General features: G+C 53.6%; 1 protein-coding gene across 1 annotated transcript; it reads left to right on the forward strand.

The window, feature by feature from the left end:
* The first annotated feature begins 1,841 nt into the window (after window positions 1–1,841).
* Window positions 1,842–10,162, forward strand: LOC143164701 (uncharacterized). The gene is made up of 11 exons (XM_076347622.1): window positions 1,842–2,041; window positions 2,135–2,189; window positions 4,186–4,530; window positions 5,530–5,799; window positions 6,320–6,436; window positions 6,996–7,097; window positions 7,631–7,753; window positions 8,523–8,615; window positions 8,933–9,025; window positions 9,301–9,358; window positions 9,978–10,162. Exons 2-11 carry the CDS (start codon window positions 2,135–2,137, stop codon window positions 10,027–10,029), a joined length of 1,308 nt encoding a protein of 435 aa, XP_076203737.1. The 5' UTR covers window positions 1,842–2,041; the 3' UTR covers window positions 10,030–10,162.

Consider the following 10,162-nt stretch of genomic DNA (forward strand, 5'->3'; position numbering starts at 1 on the left):
AACGTCCCTGGGGAAAGGACAGAGCTCTTGTTCCTTATGACAAATTGCATTTTCCTGCTTGTGTCTCGCGCCCATGCCTTTGCACTGCTGCCAGTTGCTTTTAGCTTCTCAGACGTCCCAAGCTCATGTAAACTGCATGCAGAACGCAGCAGCCCTTCGCTGCAATGACAAAATGCCAATGGACATGTGATATGACCCCGCAAATACCTGACCCTGCACTGAGGAACCAAGTGGTTGGGAACAGAGAACCTGCACTCTGCTGGGCACGGGGAGAAAGAGAAGTTAAACTAAAAATGAAAATGCACAGTTGGCCACAAAACAATATGCAAGGCAGAATCTGAGTGGGAGCAGCCTCCCCTTTAACACAAAAAAAAAACCCCAAAAAACAAAAAGTCTTGCTTGGCATACAGTTTGTACTGAGCTAGCTGCAAGCTCTGCTTGTCTTAAAGGTCATTGCCCTTCCGATCCAAAAATGTCTGTCCTGCCTGCTGGGGCTGCAGGTAAATGACGCAGTCGCTGCCTAGGCTCTAGCCTAAGGCTAAGCAGCCTGGCCAGGGCATAGAAAACTGCTGAAATCAGTGGATGTGACAGATTACAGCGTGAGGAGCATCAAAACTCAGAGCTGGTGCGCAAGGTGCAGCTGGGTTTCACGGTGGCCGAGGGGGGAATGAGAAACAACTGAACTTCTCAGATAACCGTAGGGAGCACTGGGGGCCTCTTGGGGAGCAGACTTGCAAGGCCAGTATTGCCTGGGTAAAACCAATTTGGCAATAGCAGCTAAAGCTGAGATTGCCTAGGTAATGGTGTCAGGAATACTCAATTTGGGGATGGATGTAGCAAAATGAGGACCAACGGGGGAAAAGTAATACAGGCATATTTATTTGGAAGGAGACCGGTAGAGAAAGAAAGGGTCAAGAAATGGGAAAAGGGATGGCAAGGTCAGCATCGGGCTAACCACGGCGTACGGGTCGGATGTGCTTTGGCAGGCAGGAGGGGCAGGCTGGGTGCTCTCCCTGGCTGGCAGGAGGGAGCACGCAGACAGGGCTGATGGAGCCGACGGGTATCACCGTGTTGGTGCTCTGGACCCGATGACATCTGCATCCACCCACCTTTTCTTAATGCTTTACACGCAGCTGTCCTGTCCCAGCATCCATCTCGCTCTGGTTTTGGTGGTCCGTGGGAGTCAGGCAGGGCCAGCCGCGCTCAGCAGGGCAGGAAAGCTTTCCCCAGTGCTCTGGGGCAGAGCTCAAACCTTCCCAAGTCTCTCATCCCTCTGCTTTTCAGTCTAGAGCATGAAACTTGGTCCCCAGGTGCTCCTCTGATCCCAGGAGTGTCTCTCCCCTAAACCGAAATTCCCTTTGCAGAAAGCTTGTGGAACATGGATGATCCCAGCCCACATCTGCCTTGGTGGAGGAAAAAGCTACCTGCAGTGGGACAAGTGTCTCAGAGCCCGCTTGAGCCCCTGGCCACCACTAGAAACAGGCTGGAGGATGAGTTCAACCTCTGCTCTGCTCAGGGAGCTGGGCTCCTCTCCCGGGGGCAGGATGGAAGATGACTGAGCTGCAAGAAAGGGACCGGGATGGATTATCGCTGCAAGAACTGAAGTAGGAAACCCCTCCTAGAAGCAGAGTCAGGCAGGTTATTCTCCCTGGTTTGCCCTGGCAACCAAGCTCAACGTTTCTTGCAATGGGGCCACTTCTGGGGTGCATTGCAGCTCTGCCCACGTGCCCCTGTGGGGCTGCAGGGAGCCATCAGGCAGCTCTGCCCTCCTGTGCTGCCCGCTCGCAGCGCCGGGGAGCGGCCGGTTCCTGCTGGCGTCGCTGCCGGCATCAGAGAGCGCGGGGGCGAGAGCGGGGAGCTGCCACCGGCAAGGCTCCCGGGAAGGGTCCCCCGGCAGGGGGGCAGGAGAGGAGGCGGCAAGGAAGGAGAGGAGCAATCGGCAGGAAAACAGCGAGTCTGGAGCCAGGCTGGGAGTATCCGCGGCACTGCCCTCACGAGCATCGGAAATCCAGTCCTCAGGACTGCAAAAACTCCTCACACGGTACAGCCTGACCTGTTGTTCTCCTTACAGCGTGGACTTTTAAGGGGCTATTTTAAAAGCGTGGCAATTTTTTGAGCCATTTTCCCTTGACAGATGCTGATGTGCCATCCCGCAGAGCTGCTGAGGACCAGCTGGGTGCTCCTTGCAGGTAAATTGTCCCCAGGCTGGGCCAGGTGCCGATGCCACCCAGTGGGCTCCGGGCCAGATCCTCGCCTGTTGCAAACCCGCAGAGAGCCTGAGGCTCCAGCGGAGCTTTGCAATTGTGCATGGGGATCTCCGGTCCGTGTAAGTTAGACTTTTTAGGTGGGGCAAAATGCCTAACCTGAAAGGGAAAGGTGTCACTGCTTCGCTGTCCAAAGACAGAGGAGGTAGAAGCAGCTCAGGATCTAGGCATGGTGCGAAGGCTAAAAGTCTACTGCAGAAAGATTTATACTGGGGCTGATATATGTAATAACACAAAATTTATTGCAGTTACACTCGTGTGAGCAATCTCACTGTGGCCCTTATGTATGCACTGGCTGCCTTGAGGCACGAATGTACGAAGATTTTCAGGGCGAGCATCTAAACTAGAAAAGAAACCCATTACAATATACCCAGATTTTCAGATGCCGTGATGGTAGTGAGCTCTGTTTGAGTGTCTATAGAACGAGCTTTGGGTATTGCAGTTGTAAAAAGATGCCTGCGATGAAGTATTTTCTCTTACCTTCTGCTAGTCGTGCTGCATGTTCTGTATAAATAGTGTTCTCCTAGAGCAAGGGGATTTTTGGTCATAAGTTTGTTTCTTCTCCCTGCACATCTTACAGTTTGGGGGGCATGAAGGCACAAAAATAAAAACCGATAGCTGTTTCTCAAGGTCACGAGAGTGAGAAATGAGAATCGTCAGATGAGCTCGATTTGCTTGGATTGCTATGCCTATTTTCTTTCCCACCTGTGCTGCAAAATTACTAAGAGAAAAGACCGGTCAGAGCATAAGGGACAGCTTTCAGGATTGTTTGCAGAGACGGCAGGCGGCAGTGTAAATGCATGCGAACATCTGCTTATCGGGGCAGGAACTGAGAAATGGTGGAGAGAGAAGAGCAAACACAGCCTGTGCAGCTGGTGGGTCTGCGCCGGGAGCAGCTGGCTGCCCGAGGCGCACGCATCCTGCCTGCCCAGCACCCCTCCACCTTGCTGCAGGCAGCCGGCTGTTCGGGGCCGCCTGTGCTGGAAAGGTGTTTTCACGACACCTCTTTTGTTGGGAAGCGTGGCTGCGGTTGCTCGGTGGCGGGCGACTGGGGATGGGCTGGGATCGCTGCCGCCGGCCCCCGTCTCGGGGGGGTCTCAGACCTGACACTCCCGTGCAAGGGCTAGACTGGCAGCTTTGGCGAGGAGAAGAGGAGCTTTAGCAGAAAACCTGGTGCCTCCTTCAGAGCAGCCTCTTAGGAGTACTAGGATTGCCACTGGCAATTAACTGGACCTCTGCCTGGGTAGATAAATACCCTTTCTTTTGTTTCCTCTGCCTAGGGCTGGCTCCTTGCTTTAAACCCTTTAACCTCACCTTTTTTTTTTTTTAAAGCATCCACTTTACAAGATAGGACTGTACTAGTGATTTCTGCCTGGCTTTCCTAGAAAGCTCTTTTTTTTCGGGGCTGGGAGCTGTGACCTACCCACAGTGGCTCCTCTTGAAGTCCTCGAGCACCTGTTAGAGCCCGAGTCATGACAAGCCCAGAAATTGCCATGTGTTTTGGAGACACAGCTGCGTCCCTCTCTGCTGGGAGCGCGTGGACACTTTCAGCCCCAAACAAGACCGGGAATTGGGAAGGAGCCATGGAAATTAGGTCAGGATTAGAAAGTCCCTTCTGGGTACAGACTGGGAGGAAATGCCACCCAAATGCACACAAAACTCAAGTAGAAAAAGCTCGCAACCCCGCAGCCAGGTATCTCCGAGCACCCCGTGCTGTATTTAGGCACCTGTATCAGCTCCGGCTGGGATGTCTCCCTGCCTGGCAGCATGACGGGCGATGGCAATGGCTTTGTGAGAGGCTGCGACCAACCGCTCCAGGTACCACGTGTGTGTCCTTGGCACAGGGGGTACCAAAGCCTCTCCCAAGCCATGCCGACTTGCTCTGTCTCCCCAGCTCATCTTCCCTTCCCCTGCCACCCAGGGCTGCTGGTGCCTTTGCAACAGGCTGCAGAAGCAGCGAGACCCCTCGAGAGAAAAGCCGCCGCTGTGGGATCCTCGGTCCTGCTTCCTGGGCCGGATAACGTCGCGCACATCTACTCCACGCGGTGGGAATACCGCAATGGCACCAGCTCCTGCACCATCCTGCAGTACTACAGGGGGTCTCACAACCCAGCCATCCACACGCCCTACACAGGACGAGCCATTTTCCATCCATCCAATGGATCTCTCGTGCTGGAGGACGTCCAGGAAAGCGACAGTGGCATCTACGAAGCGACTGTCAACGCGGGAGACAGGGAAAGCCTGAAAATCCTGCTGGAAGTCCTCAGTAAGTGGTGGGCATGGGAGGGAGGAGCGGGATGATGGATGCAAGCAGAGCAGTGGTATTATTTGACTGTATATGGACCATCATCCAAACAAAGGGATTTGGAGAAGAGATTTGTGCTAAGTTTAATGGGCCAACTGGTTTGTTTGAACCCACCATGCGTGGAGACATCACCAGGGAGACTTTGGGAAGAGGTTCCCAACTTGCCCTAGGGGAGAAGGTCTGGTGGTGCTGCCCAGGGAGACCTTCTATGGTGCCTGGCTGTGACAGAGGGCTGGGCTCCATCCTGGAAAGGCAATTCCCTCCCTTGTTTTCTACTCTCAGTGCAGGGATGGAGGGACCGGTGGGATTCCGTGTACCCACTGCCACCTGTGGAGAGTACCTCTGACACATTCGCGAGGGGGACCTGGCAGAGCCGATGGAGCTAAGCCCAGCAGGGTGGGCTTTATGGAGAAGTCACGAAAAAATTCTCCCCCTCAGACCATACTGACTCACAGTCTGTTTGCAGTTTGCAGGCACCAGGCGCTGTCACAGAGATAAGAGTACACTTTAAATAACACAGAAATTTCTCCTCGATATCGCTCTCAGCAATTCCCTTAATTTGCTTTGGCGTTACCCTTTCTCTGCTATAATAATGTCGCTGACGTAATGCTACCACAGCCCTTCACCACACATTTCTCCTTTCTACCACACGTAAGTCTGAATGGGATCTGCATCCTTTTCCTCTTTTTTCTCATTTCCTGACATATTTTAAAATGCCCTGTATTTTCCCAAATGCAATTAAAGAAATGACTCAGCTAGAAAGAAAAAACAAACAAACAAAAACCAAACACGGAAAGCACAGCAGCCCCATGCAGCACAGGACTTTCCAAGGGAAAGGCACCTGCGATTGCACCGTTGCAGACTCAAGGACGCTGCAGTGACAACTGCAGCCCAGATCCCCATCACAGATGCTCCAAATCATGTCTGAGAGAAGTGCTGGTGTTTCTGTCCCCTTTCCAGAGCCCGTGTCTCGCCCTCGGCTCCGGAGCCGTGCTCTCGTGGCCCAGGCCACCGGTGAGGTGCTCTGTGACGTGGCGGAGGGCAGGGTGGACACCATCGCCTGGAAGAAGGATGGGCAGCCCCTTCCCCCAGACAGAGGTTTCCACCTCTCTGACAGCCTCAGCGTTTTGTACCTGAGGCCAGCGAAGAAGTCGGACTGCGGCTCCTACTCCTGCAACGTCAGCAATGGGATAAGCTGGCAAGAAACCTCCCTGAACGTCACCATTGCAGGTGATCGCTGCTGGGGTTTCACCTCCCACCGCTCTTCCTGCTCTCCACCCTTCCCTGGGGATCCCTGGGTCGTTTCATCCCATCCCTCTGCCTCCATCCCCCAAGGTCTGCCCGCCCTCCCTTGAGGTTGTGGCCCACATGCTGTTGACAGGAGCTCCCCATCATAGGATGATCAGCAGCAATTCCTGGTCTCTGATACCCCCAAGGCACAGTCCTTGGCAGAATGGGCAGCAGGAGATTGGCTGTTCCCTCTTGGAGAAGGTCCCAAGTGATGGCCCTCGGCCGAGGTGATGGTGAGCAGGACATGGGCAGCGGGGCGGTGGCCAGGAAGCCTGTGGGCAGCAACACGTCCCAGGTTGGACATTTCATGGACCACAGCCTGCAGCAGAAAGCGCTGATTTGGCCACCAGGTGGCATTGAACCTGTCCTGGTGATGGAGGAGCCCCATGGCCCACCAGAGCCATCCATGCTGGTCCTGCCAGTGGCCTGACTCCTGGCTCCTCGGGGTTTTTTTTTCCAGGTCTCTCCCCTCCCTTGCAGGATGTGCTGAGGATTGCGGTGGTTGCTGTGGTCTTTGCTGCCGTCTCGGGGTGGGGATTAATTTTTCCCGTCTGCCAGTCTGAAAAGCTAAGAATAAGTGAGTCTGCAGTTGGGGGGCAACCGAACCCTCACTTCCCTTGTCTGGTGGAGGAGAGCAAGGACCGTTGCTGTGGGAAGAGCTGGTAATCAGCTAGTTCCCTTTCCAGCTGACTAAACATCTCACCTTCTCCTCATCTGGCAGGTCTTCATAAGAGTAGAGGAACTTTCCTTGGCAAATTTTTTTAATGGTGAAAACTGATTTTACTCTGTTTTCAAGCTAGGTTAGATCCTGCTACTTGCCAGACATTTTGTTCTAGAGAGTTGAGGTGACTGATTGACCCTTTACTAGAAAAAAATGTCTCTCAGGAGCATTTTTTTTGTTACAAGGCTCCATTTTTAAGAAAGTGTGTTTAATAATAGACTGTATCGGGGGGCACAGAGCCCTTTCCAGCCACCCACACTGAAGAGCGGGTCAAACCCACTGGGCCCTGGCCAGGGATACCCCACAGCATCCTGGGTGGGGACGGGCTGCATCCCACCCTGAGGAAGGGGTGGGGGCTGGCGCGGGACATCACGAGGGGTCACAGCAGTCACTCCACACTGCTCTGGGTGTCTAGGGGGTGAGCTGTGGAGGTGGCTCAGCGCCTACACCTGCGGACTGGTGTGCATCGCCTCCATCCTGGCAGGCACCGCTGGGATCCTCTGGATGCGAGAGGAAGGTAGGAGGTGGCTGTGGGGCGGTTTGGGGGGGGAGAGGGGGGCGTGCTGTGCGGACCCTACTCCTTTACCCCGTGGAGGGTGCAGCACGGAAAAGCAATCCTTGCTGTGCAAACCATATGGGGTGAAGACCTCACGGGAGATGTAGCGTCTCACGGGGGTCAGAGAGGAAGGCAGTTGCCCCGGAGAGGGAGGGTCACGCAGCTAAACACGTGGGGATAGAGCCAGCCAGAGCGACACGTGTCCTCCCCATGCGTGATCTCAGCTAGGCGTGGGGGCCTGGACCACCGTATGGATTACACACCCATCCATACAATTAATATAGTTTTCTCCCTTTACCCAGAGCCCTTTCCCAGAGCTAATTGCAGAAGGGCAGCTAAAACGATCAAGGATGGAGAGGCTGCTTGCAAGGACAGGTTGAAAAGGCTGGGAGTTGGGAGAGGGTGGGAAAGGGACACGATGGAGGGTTACAAAATTATGAAGGTGGTAGATGAATGCAAGAACTGGTACTCTGCCTTGTCCTGTTTTCTTTCAGGCCCTTCTATTGCGATCATATTGCCAGAGATTGCCCTTACGTATGTGATCGTGGTAACCTTCCTGGTCTCTGCCACCATCACCTTCCAGCCCACAAAGCTCATCCAACTGAAAAGCAAAACAGGTGAGCTGTTTTACCAAGGATGGCAGGGAGGGAGATAAAACTGGTTGTCCTGGTTTCGGCAGGGACAGAGTTAATTTCCTTCCTAGTAGCTGGTGCAGTGCTGTGTTTTGGATTTAGGATGAGAACTAAGTTGGTAACGCACCCGTGTTTTAGTTGTTGCTAAGCAGTGTTTACACTAGCCAAGGACTTTTTAGTTTCCCATGCTCTACCGACTGAGAAGGCTGGAGGTGCACAAGAAGCTGGGAGGGGGCACAGCCAAACTGGCCAAAGGGACATTCCATACCATGGGACGTCATGCTCAGTACATAAACTGGGGAAAGCTGGCCGGGGGGGCCGCTGCTCGGGGACTGGCTGGGCACCGGTCGGCGGGTGGTGAGCAATTGTACTGTGCATCACTTGCTTTGTGTATTATTATCATATTATTATTATTATTTTTTTTTTATTTCAATTATTAAACTGTTTTTATCTCAACCCACGAGTTTTTCTAACTTGTGCTCTTCCAATTCTCTCCCCCATCCCACCGGGTGGGGGGGAGTGAGCGAGCGGCTGCGTGGTGCTCAGTTGCCGACTGAGGTTAAACCACGACACTGGTCCACGGGGGTTTTATTTTGCCCAAAATCTCACCCTTATCTTTTTTAAATGAAAACTTTTTCTACTTCTGTGCTAACTCAGGCTGGTGGATTCCACAGCAGACCGTGAGTGTGGGCAGACCCCCGTCCGCCTCTCGTAACACACATTAACATCACTTTGTCGTCTTTCCCTCGGCCAGCGCAGTGCACAATGGGCTACGCTGCTCCCGGAGGAGTGGTTTCGGTGGTGCTGACGACCAGCTTCCTCATAAAGAACATCCACCATCGCCACGGTGAGAGGGGATGCTCCAGGGACCACCCAAGGATTTGTCACACTGAGGCTAAAACTTGTCCATGATATGTAATCCCAGTATCCCTTCAACTTGGCCATCTGGAGTTAGACCTGCTCCAAAATAAATCCAACAAATTGGGGTTTTCAGGGAAGTGAAATCTTTGCAAAAGCAAAACTAATTTTCAACCCCACCTTTTTTTTTTTTTTTTTTTTTTTTGCATGTGTGCATGTTTTCACGGTGGCAATTTGCCTTTCTCCTTTTTCTCCTTCTGCTTCGGACGGCGCTTTGTGCTGATGCCTTGGTTTGTTTGACCACAGAAGAAGGATGCACGGAGTTTGTGGACATGACTGCCCTCACAGTCAGCACGGCGGCCGTGTCGGCCCTTCCGCTCCTAGCCATCTTTCTCTGCTGTAAGTCCCCCTGCTCCTTCATTTCCCTGCCCCTCCGAGTGCCTTATATTTAGCGAGCTGGTTTCCCTCTGTCCCCACGCGATCGAGCAGCCATGTGAATTATTTAAAAACTACTTGTTCGGCTCTTGTGAAGACCCCAAGACCTCTCCATTGACCGTTTCCCTTCCCCGGTGAGCCCCAGACACCACCCCCCGAGTACAGCAACCCATACTGTGCGTTCGGTGCCTCTCATACGCTTTCTCCTGATGCCTGGGAGCAGACTTGTCCTTTCGCAGATCACACGACTCAGGGACGGCTGAAGGAAAGTGACTCCAGTTGGGTGGACAAGGAGAGGTAGATCCTCTATTGCCTTTTTCTGCGTAAATTCATACCGTCTTGAAGTGAAAAGAGCGGGATATGGAAACTATCCCATGCCTTGTTTTAAGTCCTAGATCCCAAGAAAGATGCAGTCCAGCGCTGCCCTCCCAGCCCCTGATTTCATCCCGGGTTCAGAGCAGGTAGCTCTGGTGGAGGTCTCCATCCAGCAAAGCGGTTGAGTGCCCGCTCAAATCTCCCCACAAATTTCTCCCTCATGGCCTCAGCCTGAAGCTTTTAAGCCTTAATTCCTGCTGGTTTCATCCCAGCACTTTGGATTTCAGCCATGCTGTGGGTGCATTTGGGCTTAGCCAACCTGCGTGCCCTGCGGGAAAGCCCCCAGGGCATCGCAACCTCATGGGCCTCAGCCAGCTTCTCTTTGCCCCGGCCAAAACCATCCTGAGATACAGAGGAACTAGTATCACACCCATAGCTGTTTGTAGGGTCTTGTTGTGTCTTTGGGCCACACAAGGGTGGGCGCGGAGAGAGGCCGCCGCAGCCCTCGCCTCTGCCTGGCGCACGGGGCAGGTCTGGACGGGCACACCGGAGCCCCTGGCTCCAGCGATGCTCAGCACGTCCCACCTCCTCTTCCTTCCAGGTCCTTTGAAATGTCTCAGCCCAGCAGCAAGGATGCTGTTTCCACCCGTTAGAGGTCGGTCAGGGTGTTTCTCACTTGGCTGAGTCAACTCAAACTTTCTCCCAGGTTTGATGGGTTCAGGGCTCTTGGTTTCGGTGGTTTGAGCCTCTGCAGGACTGGTAATAAACAGCAATGAAATGAACTCA

The sequence above is a fragment of the Aptenodytes patagonicus genome, chromosome 9 (genome assembly GCF_965638725.1).
Source record: "Aptenodytes patagonicus chromosome 9, bAptPat1.pri.cur, whole genome shotgun sequence".
Classification (NCBI taxonomy): domain Eukaryota; kingdom Metazoa; phylum Chordata; class Aves; order Sphenisciformes; family Spheniscidae; genus Aptenodytes; species Aptenodytes patagonicus.